Source organism: Mustelus asterias, chromosome 20, assembly GCF_964213995.1.
Source record: "Mustelus asterias chromosome 20, sMusAst1.hap1.1, whole genome shotgun sequence".
In the NCBI taxonomy this organism is placed as follows: domain Eukaryota; kingdom Metazoa; phylum Chordata; class Chondrichthyes; order Carcharhiniformes; family Triakidae; genus Mustelus; species Mustelus asterias.
Genome location: NC_135820.1, coordinates 14,557,180 through 14,584,190, shown reverse-complemented (window position 1 = coordinate 14,584,190; position 27,011 = coordinate 14,557,180). Strand labels below are relative to the sequence as shown.

Below are 27,011 nucleotides of genomic sequence, written 5' to 3'. Positions count from 1 at the left end.
TTTGATGTGGAAGAAAAGCAGAAGCAGGATATGCTAGTTGATGCCACTTAGAGTGAAGAACCAAAACCAAATGATTCTGAATTTGACATTCATCAAATTTGATTGGATAATGAGCAAGTTATCAGAAATTGGAATATATATTGAATTATCCTCCAGTCGAAGACGTCCTCCGGTTGCGTACTTGGCATGCCAAATCATTCAAGGCTATGGGCCAAGTGCCGCCAAGTGGAATTAGGTGGACAGGTCAGGGCATTTCATGTATCGGTGCAGAGTCGATGGTCCAAAGGGCCTCTTCTGCACTGTAGTATTCTGTGATTCTGTGATACTATGGAACATCAAAATGATCAGAAAGAGTTATTAGAATCACATGGAGATAGATATGGAAATGAACTGAGAAATACTAAAATAATTGTGAATGAAATAGTTGTGAAAAATGCTGTTGCAATTGAGCAAAATCCATATAGATTTGATGCTGTCAAGTTGGCACAGGTTCAAAGGGTGAAGCTGATGGTTGCTCAGTCTGAGATGTAACAACCATAAGTCACGATCAGAGATGTAAAACTGGTGAACGTGGAGAAGGAGAACCACTCACTGGACAATGGTGTGAAGAAGTAAAGTTATCAGATGCAGAGACAGATACAAGATACAGTTGACTGATTTGGAATCTGTTCTTGAGTTGCTGAAATTACCTGAGCATACATTGCAGGATTGTCAAAAATATCTAATTATCTATTTGAAGAGAAATGTAGGTGAATCAACATATGTGTGTGGCCTCGAGATGTAGATTCTGGAATAGAAGTATTTTACTCATGCAGACGAAAGGAAAAGACAACAATGTGAAGTAAGATTGTTTGTTGAAACTGCACAATCATTCGAAATGAACTGCTGGGATGTTGAATTTGTAGAGCTTTCATGGACATAGACACCCAGTCAAACAGTCCTGTTCACGGGTGGTACTCCAGTAAATTATGGTGATTTTTGCAACAGCCTAATTGCCACAGAGATCTCTGGAACTCTGTTTGCAATGGGATCTGACAACAAGGAAGAGAATCTGCTTTGTGACTTCGCAACTTTAGGATCTATCTCTGTTTTAGTGGTCTCATTTTTAGTTTTTGTCTTTCTGGAATTTGCCATTCTCAATTTCTTTTTCTTAGTGTTACCTTTTCAATTCATGTCTTTCTCAAAATAAAATACCTGCTTGAAAAACACGGATGCCATCATTAGTTGTCATAGAGTTTATTGCAGTTGGTACACTCAGCTGACCATGAATTATTTGTCAAGTGAGTGAATATTTAATGTTCTGAATGTATAGCGATCAAACGGATCGATTTGCCATTGTTCCTGCCAAGCTTCTGGTGTTGTTGGAGCTGCACTTTACCAGACAAAAGGAAGATAGGCACCTAACTCTTGTGTTGCACTTTGTAGATGAAGGACAACCTTTCGTGATTGAGCAATAACTTAAGATTGCACAAACCCAAGCCTTCAATATTCCCTCGAACCACAGTATCCATGCAGCTTGTCCAGTTTTATTTCCGGTCAATGCAAGCACCCAGAATATGGATGCTGGGGTATTCAAGAATATAATTGTGGTCAAATGTCAAGCTGAGATGGTTTCCCGTTGGTGCTTTGTTAAAGTATTCATTCTACTTGTCCTTTACGTTTTCCGCCACACTTAATGGAATCAGGAAACAAAGGGAGGCAGCCAGGTTCATTCTCCTGGGGCCGAAGGTAAAACTTGTCTTCAACAAAAATCTGGAATTTAAATTCTGATGCAGCTCATGAAATGATTGTCCTAAAAATCACCTGGCCCACAACTTCTTTTTAGGGCCGAAAATTTGCTATCTTTCCTGTTCTGGCTAATATGTAAATCCAGATTCAGAACAACGTGGTTATTCTGAAATAGCCAAATAAGGCATTCAGTTTAAAGGCAATTAAGGGTGGTGAATAAATGCTGGCCCAGCCTGCGACATCCACAGATCATAGATAGATGGAGAAAACATATTGGCTTGATGATAATTCTAGAATGAGGGCCAATTGCCAACAAATTGTAACAACAGTGGTCGCGTGTCATCACTGTGAATAGGGGACTTTGCACCCACAGAAGCTGTGCTGTATTCTCTTCTACCAATATTATCATATGCAAATGTTAGTCTCACAGCACAGTCAGATTAGTGAAGACGAAATCAGCCAATAGGTTTGTTGAACATATCCTGCACAGTATGGCCATCTGACACACAACGATTTTTTTTCTGTGTAACAACTGCCACAGCTCGTTGCACAATGTGCTCCTGCTACAGACATGCTTTTCTGAGTGATACAGGACACATTATTTACTCATGAAACATAATGCCCGTATGTACTTGCCGCGGTGAAAGCAGAGTGTGGGGACATGACATTTCACCAGCTGGGAATGCGGGTAAGCAGTAATAAATGAGAAATATCCTGACCAATGCTTGAGTGGTTGCCATCAGATCTCAGAGTCGTTGAAGTTAACGTTGAAGACTCAGAGACCAAGTCACTTCACATTCTATAGCAGGAGGTTTTGCTGCTGATGTGGAAGGACAGTCCAGAGAGGATGCTGCAGGAAACTGGGAAATTTGGCAGTAAGGTCACTTGGAGGTTATGGGATAAGTTAATCTGGCTCTTGACTTACCTTTGAGAAAGCTCTTCTAATTTTAACACGAGGCCAAAGATGTTAAGAAACTATTTTTTGCAGTGTCGGACTGGCAGGATGTGTTCTTCTCATTTCCAGTACCGAGGGTGATACCATTGGAGTGATCGGTTTTTATTCTTTCTGGATACTCTACAGCTGCTGCAAACAATTCTTAGTTGTGGAATGGTGTGCCCATCATGCTAGCTAATGTGCCTTACATTGTGCTGAAATTCTTAATTTTCATACAGTGTTATTTTAGATCAGTTTAGTATAATCGATCACATTGAGGACTTGTACATGATAAGATGAATTGTGGAGTGAGGAGAACTACTCTCTGCAGAACACAATTCTACAACCCTCCTGCTCGTTTTTCCACGGGGATGCAATGATTGAGCTTAATCTTTTTGCCAAGTCTGTCTCCAGACAACCTGTTATCGGGCAGTTCAGTTTTCCTGCTGGCTCCATGTGCCCAAAACTCTGTCAACTGCTGTTTTGATATGACAGAGTCGTTCTCACATCACTTCTGAAAGCAGCTCTTGTGTATGGTCAGCCAAACGTAGTAACAACAGTGGATAAGGGATTGACAGCCCTGGAGGACCATTCGAGAAATGTTTTCTAGGAAATAAGTGCATCCTGAAAACACTGTGAATGGTATCTCCCATCACTTTGCTGATGATCGACAAGTGATTGTGTGGTGTTTTGCATTTTTGAGCGGGTCATTTTTATACATTATATCCAGAAAATGAAACGAGCTGATTCCTTTGGTGAATTCATATTCAAATTATACTGTACTATATAGTATTTAGATAATAGAAACTATTTACTCACTCCATCAATTATTTGCCTTTCGTTTCACAACACAGGGCTCCCTCCATTAACCTAAAACAGTAAGTCCGCCGTTTCATTCCTGTCTCCTTCACGTGCTTATCTGTGTTCTGCATAAATATTTACGTATTGCATAGAGTAACAGGGGTTCAGATTCTGAGGGGTGTCCAATGGCAGACATTTTAGCAGCAGCATAATCCCCGGTATCCTCATAACACAAGCCCAGTGATTGTCAAACACATTCCCATACTGAGAGTCTCACATTCTGGATATTGTTCAATGGTAAACCCCGGCTTTTTTTCCCTTGCAAACAGGGACATTAGTGGGATCCTGGCCAAATAGGTGCTGTCTGTCTCTTTTAAGCACTCGCAGTCTCCAAGGACCAGTCTCTTTTCTGTCCCCGTCCAGTCTCTGTTAGAACAGAAGTGAGCAGGGTGGAGGAGCTTTGAAATTTTCATTAGATTTAATAAACGCAAACTGTGACCAGATCGCACATCAACCTATCTCTCAGGCTGAAATCAACTCTTTACTCCTTGTGCTCGGTTATAATACATGCGTGTCAATAATTTCAAACCTTTACCGCTGTCTCTTTCTAACAGTGAATTTAATGACGATTGTGATCCTGTCTCGGAGCAAGTGCGATCTCTCCAGCTGCACAACTCGCTACCTCGTGGCGATGGCAACGGCAGATCTGTTGCTCATTTTCATCGAGGTCATTCTCAGGCGGTTCCGATATTATTACTACCCACTGTGTTTCTTGGACATTACACCGGTGTGCACTGTTGTCTATATCCTGTACCATACAGCCATAGACTGTTCTGTCTGGTTCACCATCATTTTCTCCTTTGATCGATTTGTTTCCATCTGTTGCCAGAAGCTGAAAACTAAATATTGCACCAAGAACATGGCGGCGGTGGTCCTGGCTTCAAGCTGTGTCCTGCTCTTCATAAAAAACCTGCCCTTCTACTTCCGATTCGAACCTCGAAACATAATCGACAATGTCCCTTGGTCCTGTAATAATAAGCCAAGCTATTCCTCTGACCCTGCATGGATCGGATATAAATGGATTGACATGATTTTAACTCCACTGCTCCCATTTGTATTAATTCTCTTCATTAACTCTCTGACAGTCAGATACATTTTAATGGCCAGTTCAGTCCGTAAGAGACTGAGGGGTCAGAACAAGGGAAGGAATTGCAGTGACCCGGAGATGGAGAGCAGAAGGAAATCTGTGATTCTACTTTTCTCCATATCCGGCAGCTTCATACTCCTCTGGTTGGTGAATGTTTTACAGCGACTTCAAATCGAAAATCTTTTCAATAAGGATGCATTTTATATATTTGAACAAGTCGGATATTTGCTGCGGAATTTAAGTTGCTGCACAAACACCTTTATTTATGTCGCGACTCAATCTAAATTCAGAGTGCATTGCAAGAAAGCAATTAAATATCCAATTATATCAATTATTCAGCTCTTTAATAAATGGGACAAATGAGAGCTGCCTGAAGGTTCACTGGGATTTGTGCAAAGGGTGACTACTGGACGACGGTAAGAAAAAAGTCTGGTGGAGTTAAGAGAGTTGTGATCGAGGATGGAGCACTGTCTGGGTGCTGGAGGACTGCAAATATAACTACAGGAAAAGTTAGATCCGACACGGAGAAGTTTTTCAAAGGCAAGAACTGACCATCGGTTAACCGGGTATAAAGGCATGAATAAAAAAACGAAAGAACCCTCACGCTACAGGAAAGGAAGAGCAGCAGTCATCTCTCCCCCAGTGATTTATGTTCCTTGCGTTTGCACAGAAAATGAAAACACACTTCGTCCAATAAAGGTCTACAGAAACTGGAGAGTTATCATGTCAACTGCTTATTATTAATATTTCGAAACGTTATTTTGAGTCTGACTATTTTACATTTGATGCCGCTACAAATTATTGCTCTCTCTCTCTCTCTCTCTCGCATTTAATTGCAACTCTCTGCCTTTTCTGCCTCCCGCCCTCAACGCGAAAATGTTTCGCTGGGGTCTGAATGAAAAATGTTGCACGTTCAGAAAAGCCAAGCCAAGAGAATTTAGTCGGGGAAGGAGACGAACCGAGACAGGCCATGTGAGCAACGACATTGAGCTCTCGGCTAGTAGTCACTCGCCGACTTCACCCGTCTCAATAGACATTCTCTTAGCGTGAAGCAGAATATTCACAGCCTCCTGGTCATGTTTCACAGCAGCTCCGCCTTGGAATTATCACTAAAATCATTTGCTTCTACACGCCCATGGATTTCTGCCTCAATTCATCCGGTGTTGAAATCCTGATTCTTGCTTTCATTCGCTCTTGACTTAACGATTGTACCAGAGCGCTTTACACTCAATTATAATCCGTACAATTAATATCTTCAAAGGCTCTGTTGCCAGCATCGTGCATGGTCGCCATTCCACATTGCCCTTATATTCATTGACGTACACGAGCTTGCTTTCCCATAAGGGGTGTTTTAAGATTCACATTCTTGTTTTAAATTGTCGCCTGCTATAATCTCTTTCATTCCCTACAATACTTCCTTTCTCCATCAGATCCCATCCTTTAACCTCCTACAGCTTCTACAACTCTCTCGACATCTCTGTAACCACCTCCAATAATTATAATTCCACATTTCTGACCAGAAACAAGTCCTACGATGCTCTGACTTCCGCAAATTTGCCCTCCATCCTCCTCCAGGCCGAGAACACTGGCGGGCATCTGCACTCCTCCAATTCTGGCTTCCAAATCATCTCCCGAGTTCAACTGTTCCCCTATTGGCAAATTTGCAGTCAGCTGCCTGTGTCCTCAGCTCTGGCTTCCTCCAAATACAGGTCTGTCCATTTCTTTCTCTCCAATTTAGGATACTCTACAAAAAATAAACTTTTTGTCTTAATTTCTCCCACCCTTGGTAAAACATCCTCCATAATTATGAATCATGGTTGCAGACAGAGTTTGGGGAAATCACACATCAACCAATTGGAGTGCCAATAACTCAGCTTGATATATTTATATTGATAATATTTATTCCATTATCTATTATTCATGAAGACAGATCTGGTATTCGTGATTGATGGCCCATCTGAGGATTTGAGTCCATCCCTAGACCATAAACGCAAACACTTTGAAATCGTTTCCATATGATGACCTTACAGTCACGACTGGTTGGTGTGATACTAAAACAACATATAAGTGTTCAGGTGTGCAGGAATATGCTGAAAGAAACAGATCAACTGAGATGTTTCAAATCATTGGGAGAATTTACTGGAGAAAAGCTTCCAATCACCTGCACCTACTTGACATGCAGATGGGGGCCGAGTAGGATGAATATGTGGGGTCATGCGGATAGGGCCTGAGTGAGATTTTGGTCGGTGCAGAGTCGGGCCGAGTGTTCTCCTTCTGCACTGCAGGGAATTCTTTGACATCATGGCAACATAAAATGTTAGTATGGCCTGAAGAGTAGGGAATCATTTTCAAATGATTCGGACGGTGGCATTTATTACGATGCAATTAAGGCAATTAAGAACTGTGTGGAGTTTCCATGTTTCCCCAATAACTACAGGCAACTTTACCCTGCAGACATATATTTCTGTGCATGTGAAATCACGCAATTTGTTAGCATACTGTTAGGGATATTAACATTTAAAAATCTAAGAAACCAGAAGTCCTGGTATTTACTGAAAGAATGAATGTACAATATTCCATTGATTAAAGCAAAAACCTTGAAGTTAAACAAAGCAAATACTTAATATAATCTGAAAAAAATAATCTATACTCTAAAACACAGAACCACCATAAGTTATATATGAATGAATAGTGTTTAGACCCAGGCCAGAAACTCCACGGTATTCTGTGAAGTTAGCCTGGATCCCATTTTTTACATTCGATTTTGGCATTTGCGAGTGATATAGGGGTGGGGGGTGCTAAGTTCGGCTAATAGAAAACACATAATCATGGTTTGAGAACATTAACACAATACAGACTTGAGAGTGAATGACCTTAGTCTCAGAGAGCACTGACGAGTGCTGTCATTATAAAAGAGAGCTCTAACTGAATAACAATTATTCCTCATTTAAAACACGTATTTTGAATTTGAAAAATGGATGTAGTTTGCTTTCAGAATACATTTTGTGAAACTTCAGCTAACAGCAGGATACAGCAGGGTTTGATGGGATCTGGTAGCAGATCGGGCCTGCATGCCATGGGACAATGTTTTTACTGAATGCGGCTACTTTATCAGCAGTTGTCAGGAACAAAATGACGACCAATGCCACTTTGATGAATAGAAATATACAGCTCAGAACTAATATCGCAGGTGCAAGGCAGACATAAGGATTTTCTCACGGTGAGACGATTGTCACATGGGTTTGAGTCTGTGGGAATCATTCTCCAATTTCACTGTCTAGCATCCTTTGTTGTTGGGCAACAGAGAAAGGTAACATCCGAAGTTAAGGGCAAATAAGATCCCACAGAATGTAAATAGTTATTGGCTGGCGTTGGTGACAGAGATGATTATTGACTGATTTGTATTAATGTTTTTTGGATAATGCTACCAGAAAGGTGGGAAGTATGATTTTGAAAATGTATAATTGCCCTCACAGAGGCAGTGCTTTTCAGAGTGATAGTGGGCTGCCTGCATTCTCGACGTGGAGTGCTGGGTTACATTATATCACTCTCCCATTCGATCATTTGGTAAATAAAGCCACATCTTAAAATCAGTACACTGAGCTTCTTGACTCTCTGTATTTGGCTTAAGTTTAGCAATACATGGCCTCAAAAGAAACCCCTGTCAACAGTGAGCATCCAATGTTTCACTACAGGTATGATTCAAATGTCCAACTAGGAAGATTTTATCAAACAATGTTCATTTAAGAATGCAGTTAAAATAAAACAGAAAGAATTAGCATAACGTTTACCAATTACAAGATTTAAAATATGACACAGTATAACTCTTAACAAATAGTTATCTCTGGTTTTCCAACATAAAGCACCATCCCACCGACATACCCCATTCTTTCGACTTAGCACAAAACAAGTATGCTCATGTGATGCTGGGCTTTCAGCTTTGCAACTGCGATGGACAGAAACCCAAGCTAGCAATTTTCAGAGAAAGATATATATTACCTCAGAGAGGGAAACATAATCTCTTCTGACTTCCAGCCTTCAGACTCCAGTGAGGGGAAAAAACGTTGCTGTTTCTCTCAGCTTCAAGCTGCTTCCGAAAATGAAACTATCTGTGAAAAAAATAGATGCCTCAGTCACGTGACATGATCTGGCAATTACCCCCAATCAAGCTCCACTCAGCAATCCAAGGGAACGTTAAAACCACAGAACACTGCATTAGTTCAGATTAAAATCAATATGATGTAAATTATACTGCTGCAGTAACAATAAAAGACACCAGCTACTGACAACGCAGAGCTGAGAAAACATCCTGCAGTGAAATATGATTAAAATACTTTTCTTAGAGGCACAGTACCATTACAGGAATAGGGCAAATGAGTGAATTCAAAGTTATAACTTGCGTGTTACATTGAGAATGACATTAAAACAAAACACACAATTTGCCCCTTCACCACCAATCTCAATCCAGAAATCGTACAGCTGCTGTCTTTCTTAGGAATCATCTCAGTTCCTCTCTGTGATTCTTCTGCTACTTGACATCAGCATCCGAATTTTATGTTGAAACCTGTGACTATCCAAAGTCTCTATGTCACAGATGTTCATAGAGTGCAATTCAGAGAGTGAAATCAGGAATTCTAAGCTCATTAATAATAATTACTGAAAGGCTGCTTGGAGACTGAGTTTAAGAAACCTATTTGTTTCCTTCAAAGATGAAGAAAGATTAAGTTAAAGTTTGGAGTACAATTTTGGGCTTCTGAGGAAGTCATTTTAACTGGGGATTGAAAATTTAGTAAATGCTCAGGAATCCATCGGAGGAAAATCTTTTACAACTGGGCCAGTCCAAGTATGAAGTCTCGTTGCTGTGATAGTGGGAAACCTTCACTGGGGTTATGTGCCTGTAACTCCCTTGCTGAAGTGAAATTGATAGTGTGAGTTTAACTTATTTTTTGCATTGAGATCTTTCCCAGCATTCTGTTTGGTGTAATATAATGTTTATTTCATGTTTAACCACTTGTGCTACAAGATAATCAATAAACTGCTATACTTTCACTAACTTTCCTAAATGGTTTCCGGGGGAAAAAAAGTTACGGTCTCACAAGCCACAAGTTCAGACTTGGCCATGGGGATCGTAAATAATGTCAAAGGGAGATATAAATTGAGAGGTGAGGGACAGAGCTAAGAATGAAGGGATGGGGAGTTAAAGGGATGAAAAGGTAATGGAAATGATGGAGGCAGGCTATCAACAGAATCTAAAGAATGCCTGGAGTGCAGAAGGAGGCCACTCTGCCCATCGGGTCTGCACCATCTTTCCAAAGAGCACCATAACCATGCCCACATTCCACCCTGTCTGTGTAACCCCATACTGCATTTAACATGGTCAGTCCAACTGATTTGCACATCTCTGGATACTCAGGGGCAATTTAGGTTGGCCAGTCCACCTAACCTACACATCTTTGGACAGTAAGATGCATTTGACTATGGCAAATCCACCCAACCTACACATCTCATTTATTTATGTATTTATTCATTAGTGTCACAAGTAGGCTTACATTAACACTGCAATGAAGTTACTGTGAAATCCCCCAGTTGCCTGTTTGGGTACGCTGAAAGAGAATTTAGCATAGCCAATGCACCTAGCCAACCCGTCTTTTGGACTGTGGGACGAAACCAGAACACCCAGAGGAAATGCATGCAGACATATGCAGACTCCACACAGGCAGTGACCCAAGCCAGCAATCGAACCCGGGCCCCTGGCACTGTAAGGTAGCAGTGCCACTCTGCCACTGTGCTGCCCACAGAGAAAATGAGAAGAATGAAATAGAAATTGCACAATACAGAAAAAGAGACGCTCTGTCCAAGCTTTTTTCCCTTCCACTCATCTGGACGGGATGTCTATATCTCATTGTCCAGGTAATGAGAGCCTACTGTAAGACTGTGTGTCTTTGTATCTTTAGAAAAATCCAATCAGATTTGATAAATGAGGGAGCGAAAGCGTGTAGAGCTTATGGATGACAAATGGGGAATGTGTAAGAAAAGGAAGAGGAATCTAAGAATGACAAGGGATATTCCAATTGGTTGAGGGGTCAATCACGAGGGGGCATATTTATAGGTTAAGGGGCAGGAGATTTGGAGGAGATTTGAGAAAATATTAGCACCTACCTGCCAAAAATCAACTCCACAGTGAGATCAAATCAAAGGACATGAAAGGTATAACTGTAGAATATAAAGTAGAAAATGGAGAGAGCCAACATCAGAACTGCAATAATTTGCATCTATCGTCTCTCTCTCAAGAAACAGCCAGTTTACACCTTGGACCATTTCCGAGATGCGATCATGTTAAGCTGGGTGTGGTAATTATTTGCTAGATTTAGTTTATAGCGTTCATTAATATCGGATGCTGTTTGGGAAGAAAATGTGAGCAGCAATCAGTGACAGATTCACACGACTAATGTTATGGGCAAGATTGACTCATCCAGGAAGGCTGAGGAATCTTCATAGGCAAGTGGGTTGCATTGAATGAGCTGTTTATTTTGTCGCCATCAAATTAAATTCAACTTGATTATTAACAATTTCCTTTAATCTTGATCTACTTGATCACTAACAGTTACCATGATCCTGGTTTCCTCCATTGGGAATAATATAAGCCTTACATTTTGTATACCCTACCACTCACACAGCCAGCTCGAGTGCCTAGGCTTGCTAGACCAGTGGCAGGGCCCCTCCACTCGGCACAGGCCCTCTCGATATGCATTATAACCTGAGGGTGGGGGAGAGATGCTAGTGGTGCCGTTGCCCCCTTAGTCTCTGGGTTCTTCTCCCTTCATGGATTAAAAATTAACACTCCTGACACAAGTCTACAATGCCCTTTCATCACTTGGACACTAAGACACAGACTGCGTTTAAAGATACACACAGAAACAAACAATCCTACAATAATGTTGCGATTGACCCTTTAAAGGGCAACACAGCAGAGAAAGATCACATGCCCTGTGTGACCAGGTGCAGAGTGTGGAATCACCCTATGGTGAAAGAGACTCATTGGCAAAGGTACATGTTGGGAACTCGCTACAGCCACGAGGCTACTGTACATTGTTTTTAATGAATTAATGCCTAGTGTGTTCATTAATGAAGTCTGTGAAAGTGCATCTTTCTGTGAAAGTAACAGTGACACACCATGAATTCAAAGATAAAGAGACACACAGAGTCCTACAATACTTTCTCATTATCTGGACAATGAACCACAATGTTTAAAGATACAAAGACACACAGTCTTACAGTAGGCTCTCATTACCTGGACAATGAGATATAGACATGCAGTCTTGGAATACACTCTGAGTCTGCAGCAATCTTCTGAACGCACCCTCCCAGGTGACACTCATCCACTCAGGTGGATGCTGCAGGGTGCCCTCGGATCAATGCGGGAACCAGTACCTCATCTCCATCAGCCGAATGGTCCTGTCCACCATCACCCCTGTGCAACAGGACAGTTGTTGTATCTCTCCTCCGCCTCTGTCCGTAGGCACATGACAGGCATCATCAGCCACCTTTTCAGAAGATTACTCCAGACAAAAATCTGCTGGATGTCGAGGTGAGCTGGCGCAGGGAAAAGCCTTGACCCCTGTGAATGTCTCAGGATGTCACCATCGTGGGAGTTGCCAGAATGCCTTGCACACACCTGCAGAATTTGGGCCTTGTGATCACAAATTAATTGAATATTCATGCAGTGAAAACCTTCTGTTGACAACAGAGTCGGGTTGGCTGGCTGGTACCTTCATGGCCCCATGGGTGCAATCGATGGCACCCTGGATGCGGGAGAACATAATATTCCAGCCAACTGGGGACATAATCCCCTCAAGTGGCTGAATTATTGTCAGCGGGTGCACTGCCAATCTGTTTCTGTGCCCAACAAATGAGATGTTGCACTAGTGTGTGATGACATTGGAATGCACACCCGAGTCATCAGGCACTATTTCTCGCGTTTATGCTGGAGTACATATCTGCCTGGGTCATATAGATTTCTGCTTATGATTTTTCTTCAATAAAGCCATTGTTACTGTCATTCATGAACTCTTATTTTTCAACATAGCGACTGTTCAAATCCCATTTTATGTTACCACCAGCAAGATTAGGCTGACTGCTCTATTGTCACAGGGTATATCCCTCTCTCTTTGTAAACAGTGTACAACATTCATAAACCTCCAGTCCTCTGACAACCCTCCATATCCAAGAAGGACTGAACAATTAAGGTCAGTCATAGAGTCATTGACTCATAGAGTCATAGAGGTTTACAGCATGGGAACAGGCCCTTCGGCCCAACTTGTCCATGTCGCCCTTTTTTTTTAAACCCCTAAACTAATCCCAATTGCCCACATTTGGCCCATATCCCTCTATACCCATCGTACCCATGTTAATATCTAAATGCTTTTACAAAGATAAAATTGTACCCGCCTCTACAACTACCTCTGGCAGCTTGTTCCAGGCACTCAGCACCCTCTGTGTGAAACAATTGCCCCTATGGACACTTTTGTATCTCTCCCCTCTCACCTTAAACCTATGCCCTCTAGTTTTAGACTCCCCTACCTTTGGGAAAAAATATTGACTATCTACCTTGTCTATGCCCCTCATTATTTTATAGATCTCTATAAGGTCACCCCTCAGCCTCCTACGCTCCAGAGAAAAAGTCCCAGTCTATTCAGCCTCTCCTTATAACTCAATCCATCAAGTCCCGGCAGCATGCTAGTAAGTTTTTTCTGCACTCTTTCTAGTTTAATAATATCCTTTCGATAATAGGGTGACCAGAATTGCACACAGAATTCCAAGTGTGACCTTACCAATGTTTTGTACAACTTCAACAAGACGTCCCAACTCCTGTATTCAATGTTCTGACCGATGAAACCAAGCATGCCGAATGCCTTCTTCACCGCTCTGTCCATCTGTAACTCCAGTTTAAAGGAGCTATGAACATGTACCCCTAGATCTCTTTGTTCTGTAACTCTCCCCAACGCCCTACCATTAACTGAGTAAGTCCTGCCCTGGTTCAATCTACCAAAATGCATTACCTCGCATTTGTCTAAATTAAACTCCATCTGCGATTCGTCAGCCCACTGGCCCAATTGATCAAGATCCCGCTGCAATTGGAGATAACCTTCCTCACTGTCCACCATGCCACCAATCTTGGTGTCATCTGCAAACTTACTAACCATGTCCCCTATATTCTCATCCAAATCATTAATGTAAATGACAAATAACAGTGGGCCCAGCACTGATCCCTGAGGCACACCGCTGGTCACAGGCCTCCAGTTTGAAAAACAACTCTCTACAACCACCCTCTGGCTTCTGTCAAGAAGCCAATTTTGTATCAATTTAGACACCTCACGATGGATCCCGTGAGATTTAACATTGTGCAACAAGTTACCATGCGGTATCTTGTCAAATGCCTTGCCAAAGTCCATGTAGATAACATCAACTGCACTGCCCTCATCTACCTTCTGCAGTTCTCCTGCAACTTCTAGCACTCATCCCTCTGCCATCCTCATACATCCCATGGAGACTCAGTTCCTCATTATGGTGATATAAAGTGTTGGGTTAAAAGGAGTTAACTGAATCTGTTTGTTCAGTGATTAATGTCAATCTCGATGGATGTGAACTGTGTCACTGGAGGTTTCCCTTTTCTATTCATCACTACCTTTTTCAATGTGTTATCCCATAGTAAGAAGTCTCACAACACCAGGTTAAAGTCCAACTGGTTTATTTGGTCGCAAAAGCCACTAGCCTTTGGAGCGCTGCTCCTCCGTCAGGTAAGAGGGAGTTCTGTTCACAAACTGGGCATATAAAGACACAAACTCAATTTACAAAATAATGGTTGGAATGCGAGTCTTTACAGGTAATCAAGTCTTAAAGGTACAGACAATGTGAGTGGAGAGAGCGTTAAGCACAGCTTAAAGAGATGTGTATTGTCTCCAGACAGGACAGTTAGTGAGTACCACTGGAGTGAAGTACATTGTCAACTTGTCGGTCTACACACTTGAACCAGATGAAATTGAAGTTCTCAGCCGAGGGCTCGATTTCTGCCCCACCACCAAAATAGACCCCATCAGTCTCGCAGCAGACATAGAGGAATTCATCGGGTGAATGAGGCTGCGGGAGTTCTTCCACAAACCCCAAGAAGCCAACAGCAGATACAATGAGACAGCCAATGAACCAGAATAGCCGACAGAGAGATCCGCAGTGCAGCAACCAAAGAAGAAAGAGTCGATTTGGACTCCTCCGGAAGGCCGCTGCCCTCAAATTGACATGTATGCCAAAGCCGTCAGGAGGTGAGTCAACACCAGATTCGTCAGTCGCATGCACAAGAGAGCCCCGAACATCACCCAAGTACAAAACAACGCCATCTGCGCTCTCAAGACCAACCGCAACATTGTCATCAAACCAACAGACAAAGGAGGGGCCATCGTCATACTGAACAGAAGGGATTATTGCAAAGACCTGTACCAACAACTGAACAACGAGGAACACTATAGACCGTTACCCGCAGATCTGACCAAAGAACACATCCGTCAACTCAACAGACTGATCAAGGCCTTTGATCCGGACCTTCAGAGCACCCTCCGTGCTCTCATCCCACATACTCCCCGCGTTGGAGATCTCTACTACCTCCCGAAGATACACAAGGCAAACACACCCGGCCGTCCCATCGTATCAGGCAATGGGACCCTGTGCAAGAATCTCTCCGGCTACGTCGAGGGCATCCTGAAACCCATTGTACAAAGAACCCCCAGCTTTTGTCACGACACTACGGATTTCCTACAGAAGCTCAGCACACATGAAGCAGTTGAACCAGGAGCACACCTCGTCACAATGAATGTCTCGGCACTCTACACCATCATCCCCCACGACGATGGCATTGCTGCAACTGCCTCAGTATGCAACGCCGCCAACTGTCAGTTTCCAGATGCGATTTTACAATTCATCCGCTTCATCCTGGACCACAATGTCTTCACCTTCAACAACCAGTTCTTCATCCAGACCCACGGAACAGCCATGGGGACCAAATTTGCACCTCAATATGCCGACATCTTCATGCACATGTTCGAACAAGACCTCTTCACCGCACAGGACCGTCAACCGATGCTACACACGAGATACATCAATGACAGTTTCTTCCTTTCGACTCATAGTGAACAATCACTGAAACAACTATATGATGGCATCAACAGTTTCCATCCCACCATCAGACTCACCATGGACTACTCTCCAGAATCGGTTGCATTCTTGGACACATGCATATCCATCAAGGATGGTCACCTCAGCACTTCACTGTACTGCAAGCCCACGGATAACCTCACAATGCTCCACTTCTCCAGCTTCCATCTTAAACACGTTAAAGAAGTCATCCCCTATTCGTAAGCCCTCCGTATACACAGGATCTGCCCAGATGAGGAGGATCGCAACAGACGCCTCCAGGCGCTGAAAGTTGCCCTCATAAGAACAGGATATGGCGCTCGACTCATCGATCGACAGTTCTGACGCGCCACAGCGAGAAACCGCACCGACCTCCTCAGAAGACAAACATGGGACACGGCGGACAGCGTATCCTTCGTCGTCCAGTACTTCCCCAGAGTGGAGAGGCTACGACATCTTCTCAGGAGCCTTAAACATGTCATTGATGAAGATGAACATCTTGCCAAGGCCATCCCCACACCCCCAATTCTTGCCTTCAAACAAGCGCACAACCTCAAACAGACCATTGTCCGTAGCAAACTACCCAGCCTTCAGGAGAACAGTGACCACGACACCACACAAGCCTGCTGCAGCAACCTTTGCAAGACGTGTCACCGACATGGATGCCATCATCTCACGTGAGAACACCATCCACCAAGTAAACGGTACATACCCTTGCAACTTGGCCAACGTTGTGTTACTGATACACTGCAGGAAAGGATGTCCCGAGGCATGGTATATTGGGGAGACCATACAGACGCTATGACAACGGATGAATGAACACAGTTCGACAATCATCAGGCAAGAATGTTCTCTTCCTGTTGGGGAACACTTCCTGTTGGGTAACACTTCAGCGCTCACGGGCATTTGGCCTCTGACCTTCGGGTAAGCCTTCTCCAAGCGGCCTTCACGACACACGACAATGCAGAATCGCTGAGCAGAGACTGATAGTCAAGTTCTGCAAACATGAGGAGGGCTTCAACCGGGATCTTGGATTCATGTCACACTATCTGTAACTCCCACGAGTTGCCTGGTCTTGCAAAATCTCACTAACTGTCCTGTCTGGAGACAATACACATCTCTTTCACCTGTGCTTAACGCTCTCTTCACTCACATTGTCTGTACCATTAAGACTTGATCACCTTTATAGACTCGCATTCCAACCATTATTTTGTAAATTGAGTTCGTGCCTTTATATGCCTGTTTGTGAACAGAACTCCCACTTACCTGACGAAGGAGCAGCGCACCGAAAGCTAGTGGCTTTTGCTGCCAAATAAACCAGTTGGACTTTAACCTGGTGTTGTGAGATTTCTTACTGTGTTTACCCCAGTCCAACGCCGGCATCTCCCCATCATTATCCCATAGTGTCAGTGAGAGCATCAACTCCGACACGAACAGAGATCAGCTGCTCAGAGAAAGAGATAGGGGTGGAGAGATCAGGAACTGAGAAGAATGGATTGAAACATTACAACAATGGACAGGAGTTTATCATCAGCACTTTACTATCTTTCTATATATTTTGATCAGCTACCATTCACAGCCCGGACTTTTTATGTACTTCAGATTGTTCAAGTGGATTATTATCCTGTTCTCGCTGTTGTTGGTTCTCCTAATAATTCTATGCATCTGACTGTTCATTTCTGACAGCAATCTCCATTTCCTATGCACCAAGTCCATCACCCATCCTGGTCATTGACTGGAATTGAATCAGACTGTTAACAACCTTTCTGATCCCTTTGACCCTGAACTGATTTCCTATCCAATCTCCTCTCCCCCATTAATCCTGCCTAATACCACCTCCACAGTAGTTTTTAAACCCTAGTTTCCCAGTTACAAGCTGTAATGGCAAGGTGTGTTCACGTCCTAAATTGTACAATATGGTGGTAGCCTTAATGAATATATAAAATGATCAAGTGAATAATATAATTAATAAATTAATTAAAACACATTATGAATGCCAGGGCAGATGATGTATCAAGGCTGCAGCAAGTGGGAGATCCTGGATCACATCAGGGAAAACACATCTGCAGTAAGTGTTTGCGGCTTAAGGAGCTTTGGTTTAAACTCATTGAGTTAGAGGCTGAGTGGCAGACTCTCTTGACACATTAGGGACGGTAAAGTGTCCTGGACACTTTCTAGCAGAAGGCAGTCTCATCTCATAGCAGAGTGCCTTCTGAATTGGTCAATGTTGAAGCGCAGGAGGGTGTGACTGCGAGTGAGAGAGGTAAGGCAATCCAAATATAAGGGGTGCAGGAGCCTTCACATTTACAATTGTCCAACTGGTTTTAGGTTTTGCAGCATGAGTGGATGAGACTGGGGGCTGCTGTGTGAAGGAACAATCTGACCATGTCACCATGGTGCAGGAGGCTATTCAACTTGGCAGAACAAAAAAAGGAATATAGCGTGACAAGGGGGATTGAAGCTATTCTCTGCAGCAAAGAGCAAACTTTCCGGTGGTTGTGCTACCTGCGCTGTGCCAGGGATCAGAGCATCTGCTCAGGTCTAGGGAAGTAGTTGCAGCGGGAGTGGAAGTGTTAGGAATGGTTTAACAGACCTTCCAATAAAGTCCTAATTTGATGTTAATTATTCAATAGAAATCGCTGATATATAAAGGGGACACAGGTGGCACTGTTTATTGAAGAAGAATTACGTGCGCAGTTGCATCAAAGAAATAAAGGTATTTTATGAAGAAGCTGATCTCGTGTCTCCTTTGCTGAATTACGACCAAGAGGCTCAGACAGGAAGGACCCAGATGTTATTGTCCGTGTAGATACCAATATTGAACACTAGGAAAGAGGTTCTGCTTTAAGAGAATGAGAAGCTAGACACTAAATTTTTAAAAGTAGAACGTCAAAGATAATGATGTCTGGATTAATATTTGTCCATGTGCAATTTGGCAGAAGGTAAATGAAATTAGGGAGCTGAATACGTGGCTCAATGATTGGCGTGGGAGAAGTGGCTCTCAGTTAATTTGACACTGTCATCAGTACTGGGAAAGTCCGGGCTGTACTGTTAGAAAGGTCTACTCCTGGACCTTCCACAGACCAGTGTTCCACCAGCTACATAACAGGAAATTAGATTGGTCTTTAAATTAAATAATGGTGACAAGGGATCAATTCTGGGAAGATGTGGTAAATCAATGAGCAGGAAAAAGACAAGGGAGAAAGGTATGAATGTGGAAAATGATAAACAGACCCTAACAAGAAAGGACAGAGAATATAAATCTAAGATTAAATCTGCTGATAAGACTAGACATCACAAAAATAATAAAGGGCAAAAATAAAGGCTCTGTATTGTGGGGTTGATGGTCAGCCTTTTAATTGATCACAACTTTAACCTTCAAGTTGACCAGACCAATTTACAGTGTTCTCTTAAACTTTCATCAAGCGATATAGATTGGAATCTGGAAAGTCACAGGTCAAAGTCTGCATCTCGCCAGAGTGCCAAATTCAGAAATACACAAGCAATTGTAGTTTCAAATTTGATTACAACAATCAGCATATTCCAATCACGTTTTCGGAGTTCTCTATCCACTCAGTTATTAACTAATGTTACATCATTCATATATTAAAACCAATCACAATCAGATGCTTGCTTCATTATAATATCCAGGCGGCGTGAAGACTTAACCCATCATTGTTACAAGCAATCATTGTCCGACTTTGTGCCTGTGTCTGTATATGGCTCGCTTTTTGCAGTTACAGATGTCTAATTTAATGAATTTTCTCAGACTAATGACCTTGGTGTTTATTTGTGCAGGCATTATTAAAAGACCCTGTTTTCATAACGGCATATGTGATTTTTAAACTTGAGTGATTATTTGCCTTTTCACTCTGCATCTGAATGCAGGTAGCGTTCAAAACAAAGCAGCCGAACAGTGCAAATTTAAATAAATATGCACGATCCGATAGTCATTTCAGAGACATGGCTGCAGGATCAGAATGTGAAGGGTACTGTGGTGAAGGGTGTCTGACATTTAGAGATAATAGGAAGTGAGGAAAAGTTTCATGGGTGCATGGGTGGCTCTGTTAGTCAATGTTGGTCTTGGCACCTTAGAGAGGGATGCTCCAAGTTCATGAAACCAATATGTAAAAACGGTTTGGGGAGAGAAATCATAAAGACAAGAATTCACTTGCAGGAACGCTGTACAAATCCCTAACAGTAACCATACAGTAGGACAGTGTATACAGGATGAAATAATGGGAGCTTGTCAGAAAGGTGTGGCAATAATCATAGAAAAATGTAATCTGCATATAGTTTGAATCATAGAATCAGAGAATTCCTACAGTGTAGAAGGGGGGCCATTTGCCTTCGATCCTGCACGGACAACAATCGCACCCACGCTCTATCGCCTTAATCCCATGTATTTTCCCCGCTAGTACCCCTGAACTCAGAAACGATTGGGGAAATCAGGGGGCAATAGTCTCCGAGGTGAGGAATTCACATAATGTTTAGAGGATAGTTTCTTAGATCAGCATGTTCTGGAGTCACCAAGTGAGCAAGGTGACAGTGGAATCTCAAAGGAGAAGTCTACCCTCATCTACACGTGTCTCAGATCCCCATTGCCACCCATCCCTACCCATTGTTCACTTACAATGAACGCATGTCTATGGGGAGCTATAGAGTCACTAGTAATATCGTGCGAGGGAATATCAGTGTGATGAAGCATCACTTGCGATGACTGAAGCTCTCGGACAAAGCCCTCCAGTACACATTGGTCTTGTGTGGCACTTCCATACCATCACAGTCATGAAAGGGTTTGCCATGCAACTACACACACACACACACACACACATACACACACACACCTGCCACTTTGTTGCTGATCTATTCAACCCACTCAATATATGGTTCCCATCAAGAAGACCAATCTGTAAAAACACGCCCCACATAGGACTTCAACACTAATTCCACCTGGACAAATGAGTGGGAATCATTGGGCGCGACATACTGGTACCTTGTCTCAAACTCAACTCAGCAGCCCTTTGTTCTCAACCAACCAAGGAACGAGTGGTTCACCCTCAATAGGTTCAGGACTAGCCACGGCCTCTGCTTCGCAAACCTCTACAGATGAGACTTCAGTGCCAACCCCGCATGTTCCTGTGGGAGAGGAAAAATCTATGCACCACATCATAGAAGAATGTTCACTCTGTAGGTTCAGTGGAGGCCGATCTGCACTCAAACAGCAGGATCAGAAGAAACTGCTTGGCTAAAGGACTTTACATTCATAAATACTTAGCCCAAGCCACACCACTGTCCAGTTCTTCTTGCATTTGGACGTGAACTGCTTCAATATCTGAGGGTTTGTGAATGACACTGAGCATTGTATGCTCATTAACGAACATGCCCACTTCTGACTTTATGATGGAGAGAAGCAGCTAAATATCGTTCGGCCCGAACACTAACCTAAGCATCTCCTGCAGTCATGTCCTGGAGCTGAGATGATTAACTCCCAACCACATCAACCATCTTCCTTTGTGCCAGGTATGGCTCCAACCGGGGCGAGGTTTTCCCCCTGGTTCCCAATGATTCTAGTTTTGCTCGGGGTCCTTGATGCCATTCTCAGTCAACTGCTGTCTTGATGTCAAGGGCTGTCACTCTCGCCTCCCGTCTCGCATTCAGCTCTCTTGTCCATGTTTCAGCAAAGGCTGCAATGAGGTCAGGAGCAAAGTGATTTTGGCAGAACTCAAACTGAGCATCCACGAGAAGGTTATTGCTTAGTAAATGCCACTTGATAGCGCTGTTCTTCAATTACTTTCCTGATGACCGAGAGTAGATTGATGGGATACATTGTTGGATAGATGGCAATGTTGTTGCCATGCTGCAAAAACTTGCCGGGAAATGTGGCACGCTCTGGTGTACAGTCTCCAGCACTATTGCTGGAATACTGTCAGGACTCAGCCTTTGTATTATCCCCTTCAGCCATTTCTTGTTATCATGTGGAATTAATCGATTCAGCTAATAACTAACTGTAATACCGAGGGCTTCCAGGGAAGGTAGGTATGGATCATCCACTTGGTACTTCGGGCTGAAGATTGATACAACTGCTTCAGCCTTGTCTTTTGCACTGATGTATTGGGCTTCTCCATCATTGAGGTTGGGTATATTTGTGGAGCCTCCCCTCCAGTGAGTATTGCAATTGTCCATCACCATTCAGGACTGGGTGTGGCAGGACTGCAGATCTCAGTTCTGATCCGTGTTTTTGGAATTCCTTAGCGCTATGTATTAGTTGTTGCTTATGCTACTTGGCACATAAGTTGTCTAACGTTTTAGCTTCACCAGGTGGACACCACATTTTTACTGGTGTTGCTCCTGGCATGCCCTACTGAAATTTTCTTTGTGTTCATCTCATTTATTGGAGCTGTTTGTGAAAGTAACAAGCAATCTGGATGAAGGGGGACCTGTAGATGTGGTGCTGGGATTTTCCACCACAAAGGTTAATGCATAAAATAAGAGCTTGTGGTGTAATGGCTAATATATTAACTTGGATGGAAAATTGGTTAACAGGAAGCAGAGAGTAGCTCTAAATGGGTCATTTCTAGTTGGCATGGAGTACCTGATGGAATGCCAGAGGGATCTGTTGCCCTAACTATTTTCAGAACCTATCAATGACTTGGTGATATTTGTCTTTACCAATCGAAGCATATATTGCAAAAGCAGGGAGCTCATGTTGGAGTTGTATAGAACTTTGGTGAGACCATAGCTAGAGCGCTGTGTACAGTTCTGGTCGCCACATTGTTGGAAGAATGTGATTGCATTTGAGAGAATGGAGAAGAGATTCACCAGGATGCTGCCTCAGATGGAATATTAAAGTTATGAAGGGAATTTGGACTGGCTTGTGCTGTTTAGGGAGAAATTAGAATTTTTGTTTCACCCTGACGATGGTCGTGTTCCAGAGCGTGCTGCCCGGGAGTGTGGTGAATAGTGCATCCCATTTGATTCTGCGCTAATACTCACCACCATTCCACCTAGTAGCTCTCTCCCTCTCCTGCATTAAATTCTGCACATATATATCTCCCACCTCAATGTAACTTGTAATTTGTTTCACAATCTGATATACGGTCTCCTGGTTTCTTTCCTTTCATTGCAGTTAACTTAATGACAATTGTGATCCTGTCTCGGGGAAAGTGCGATCTCTCAAAATGTGTCACTCGCTACCTGGTGACCATGGCAGCAGCAGATCTTCTGATTGTTATTCTTGACCTGATATTGCATCATCTTCCAATGCCTCATCGAGAAACATTTCTGTTCCTGGAGAATATCCGTGTGTGCAATATCCACGCTGTCCTGCTTTATGCAGCCACTGACTGTTAGGTATGGTTTACTGCCGCTTTTAGCTTTGATCAATTTGTGGCCATTTGTTGTCAAAAGCTGAAAAGTAAATATTGCACTGAGAAAATGGCAGTCATGGTTCTAGGAACAGTGATTGTGCTGAGTTGTTTGAAGGACATCACCTGGTATTTTATCTTAATAGGTCAGTATCGGGTGATGAATGACCACTGGGTTTGTGTTGCGACAATTGGAAGTTCGGGTGTCTGATGCCTGGGCAATAATTGAGCTCCTTCATTATATTCTAACGCCTTGTGTCCCATTTGTCCTGATTTTCATGCTTAATGTTTTCACCGTCAGGCACATTTTAGTGAGCAGTAGAGCTCGCAAGAGGCTCCGGGTTCACAACAGTGGGGACTGTCACAAAGACTCAGAGATGGAGAGTCAAAGGAATTCCATAATTGTGCTGTTTATTATCTCAGAAAATTTCATCCGTTTATGGTCAATGTTTATGTTCTGTTACGTATGGCAATGGATGAGGTTTCTGGGGTACTATGCTGCATATAAACATCCTATTGTGCAAGAATTGGGATTCATGCTTCAGCTCCTGAGTTGTTGCGTAAACACTTGTATTTATGCCGTGACACAAATTAAGATCAGAGAACAGTTGAAAGATGTGCTCAAATATCCCTTTACTCAAATCCTCCCCTTCATTCAGGGAGAGTGAGTGAGTGAGACAGAGTGACGGAGATATTTGGAAATAGTGTGTGAGAAAGGGGTGCATTAGAGTGAGAGAGAAAATCTTATTTGCATTCCTTTCCCATGTCTATCTCTCCAATTATCACGCTGCTCCCAGTCTATCATTGACTCTCTCTATCCCACTTTCACAAACGCACACACGCACGCATGCACACATGCGTACATGCCCACAACCCATTCTGTCCATCTCCTCGTTTCCCATTTTCCCTCATGCTCTCTCTCCCCTTTTCCACTAAGTCTCCCTCACTTTCTCTCCCACTTTCCCATTTTTTCTCTCTTGCTCTCCCACTTTCTCACTCTCGCTCTCTCACTCTCTCGATCTCACCTCCTTTTCCACTTTGTCTCCCTCCTCCTTCCCCATTCTCTCTCATTCTCCCCCTTTCACACTCTGTCTCTCTCTCTCTTTATTCCCTTCCTTGCACTACTATAAAAATACCCCATGTGAATGAATTCCCACCAGCAGTACTATTACCCCTGATTCCAGCGGTTGGCTTTCCCACATTCTTTACGACTCTGATGGTCGGACCAAATAAAGATGCGGATCTTCCACTTGTGGCAGGGAGACAGAAGGAAAATGTTCCCAGCAGGCATCCTTGTAATATTGCGCCGACACTTTCTCTGTTTGATTGAGGATGGAGATAATTTCCTGATGCTATCGTCTCAGTCAGGGGACTGGCAGCTCTGTAGTCTGAGCACCGTCACTGGGAGAGATGGAGGCTGCTGAGGCCGGTCAGAGATCACAAAGATACCACAACATGGAGGTCGCCACACTGAGCTCAACAGCAGTCACCAAATAACCTGTAATAAGGGTGGATGGGAACACATTCCATTTCAACCTTCTCCTGTCCCTCATAAAACATAGCAAGGGGCAAAGAGTCTGCAGCGGGGCCAGCAATATTTAAACTTTCCTCAGTCCCAGAGTGTCTCTCTCACAGTGTGCCTCATCCTCTCTCTCATTCTCAGTCTCTTTCACACTACCTGTCTATCCCTCAATCTGTATCTGTCTGTCTCACAGTCTTTCAGTCTTTCTCACACTCCCTGTCTGTCCCTGTCTCACTGCCCCTATCTGTCTCTCTTGCACTCTCCTTATCAAAGTCCTTGTCTGGCCTCAATTGTATCTGTCTCATTCACTGTCTGTCTGCCATGCTCTCATTCTATGCCTTTCCCTCTCTCTCACACAGCTGCCTCTTACACCCCCCCTCTCACACTCCCTCGTTGTCTCTCTCTCCTTTAGTTGCTCTCTGTCTCTCCCACAGATTGTCTGTCTCTCTCTTTCACACACACGCCCACATTCCTGTCTGACCCTCAGTAGCTACCTGTCTCTCAAAGTCTGCTGTCTCTCTCCATCAGTCCGATACTGTCTCTATCATACTCTCCCTCGCACTCTCCATTTCTGTGTCTCTTTCCCTCAGTCCCTATCTGTACTTCTCAAAGTCTGTCAGTCTCTCCCTCACTTCCTGTCAGTCTCTCTCTTCTTCAGTCCCTATCTGTCTCTCTCGCACTCGGTTGTCATTCTCACACTCCTTGGCTGTGTCTTTCTCTCAGTCTCTGACTGACTCTCTCTGCACTTTGTCTCCCATACTTCCTTTATGTCCCTCTTTCACTCAATCCCTAATTAACTTTACTCTCTCCCTGTCTATTCCTCACCATCTCAGTCCCTATTTGCCTTTCTCACACTCTGTCTGCCTCTTTCACATTCTCTATCTTTCTTGCGCTCTCAGTCTCCATGTGCCACTCCCACACTCTCCCTCTACTCCCTGTCTGTCCCTCACTAGTGCAGACCCGATCTGCCTCTCTCACTCACTGCCTCGCTGCTCCTCTCTCTGACAGTCCCTATCTGAATCTGTCTCTCACACACTCTATTTGTCCCTCTGTCATGAAACTATCAGGAAAATGTGCGAAATTGGAAGATATTCTGTGAGTATTGTTCTGGTTATATATTCTAAATTATGCAAGATCATTCTAGCTGGGAAAGAGTGACTGTGTTAATCTAATAAGTGCACTTGAGATGTTAAAGAGCTGAGCAACACTGCAACAGATGTTTACCTAAGGCAAGTTAGTATCAATGGATACAGAACATGAATACGTTTTCAACTATTCAAAGGAAGGCCTGCAAGGAGTGAAGGTAAAGCTGTCAGAGGAAATGAGGACAGAATGAGTTGACTTTGTTGTTAAAGGCTAAAAGCTATAACAGAGTGATGAATGTGATTAAATCTGGGAGTGGGAATTTCGAAAGCAATGAGCTCGGAAAAGGGAGAGATAAAAGTGGAAGTGTATTTAACATGATAATGAAACCTATGCAGAGAGTTGCTTTTTTGTTAGGTCTCAGCCAACAGTAGGAATAACAGTTGATCTCCCAGAAAGCAGTGAGCGTGAAGGAAGCCTGTTTGCGTAAACCTCGCTACAAGTTTAACTTCGAAGCAACCCAAGAGAAGTGAAAGCCATGTGTGGTAACAGTTGCTGGATTTTTCGAGATTGTAAACTCTGCAATGTGTTCTGAAACAGATTTGGAAGAGTTAGCTCTGAAGGTTGTTAAGCTAAGATTATTTGTGACTGTTTAAAATAGCCATGATGCGTAAAGTTAAGACATACTTCATTGCTTTTTACTTGAATTTCTTAATAAACATTTACATTATTAACATCATCACAGTCTATCGTATTGTTCCTGTCTCTGGAAAAGGGGATAGCTGCATGATACACTCAGGTTCTGGCCTTGATTTCTTCTTGGGCAATATGCATTTTGCCTGTTCCTGATACTTCTCCATGGCTGTGTCCTTTGATAGTGCTTGCAGTAATCCATCATCTGGCAACTGCACCTTTCTGGAGTAAGTTCTCTAATACCTTTGGGGTCGTCACTACCTCTTCTTGACTGTCTAGTGGTGACATTAGGGTCCATCTTTTGAAAGGGGCCTTTTAGCACAAGCATTCCCCATTGAGGACCAATCACATAGGTTTTCTCCCCCTAATTGGAGGACATTGCTGCCTAATTCCCCTTGTAGTTCCTAAGCCCCTTGTTTTGCGTTCTCATATGAGAAAATTATTTGAATGGCTTTTTAATGTCCAACTTGTGTTCTACCCATAGCTTATTTGGGATGGTTAGTTCATCTATGCCATATACCAATTTTTCCCGCAACATTTCATCATGAGGCACTC

At 43.1% G+C, this 27,011-nt stretch overlaps 1 protein-coding gene across 1 annotated transcript; it reads left to right on the top strand.

Annotated features, from left to right (window-relative positions):
- The first annotated feature begins 327 nt into the window (after positions 1–327).
- On the top strand, positions 328–4,973 carry LOC144508225 (putative G-protein coupled receptor 139). Its single transcript, XM_078236038.1, has 3 exons — positions 328–527; positions 988–1,058; positions 4,078–4,973. Exons 1-3 carry the CDS (start codon positions 328–330, stop codon positions 4,971–4,973), a joined length of 1,167 nt encoding a protein of 388 aa, XP_078092164.1.
- The last annotated feature ends 22,038 nt before the right edge of the window (positions 4,974–27,011 follow it).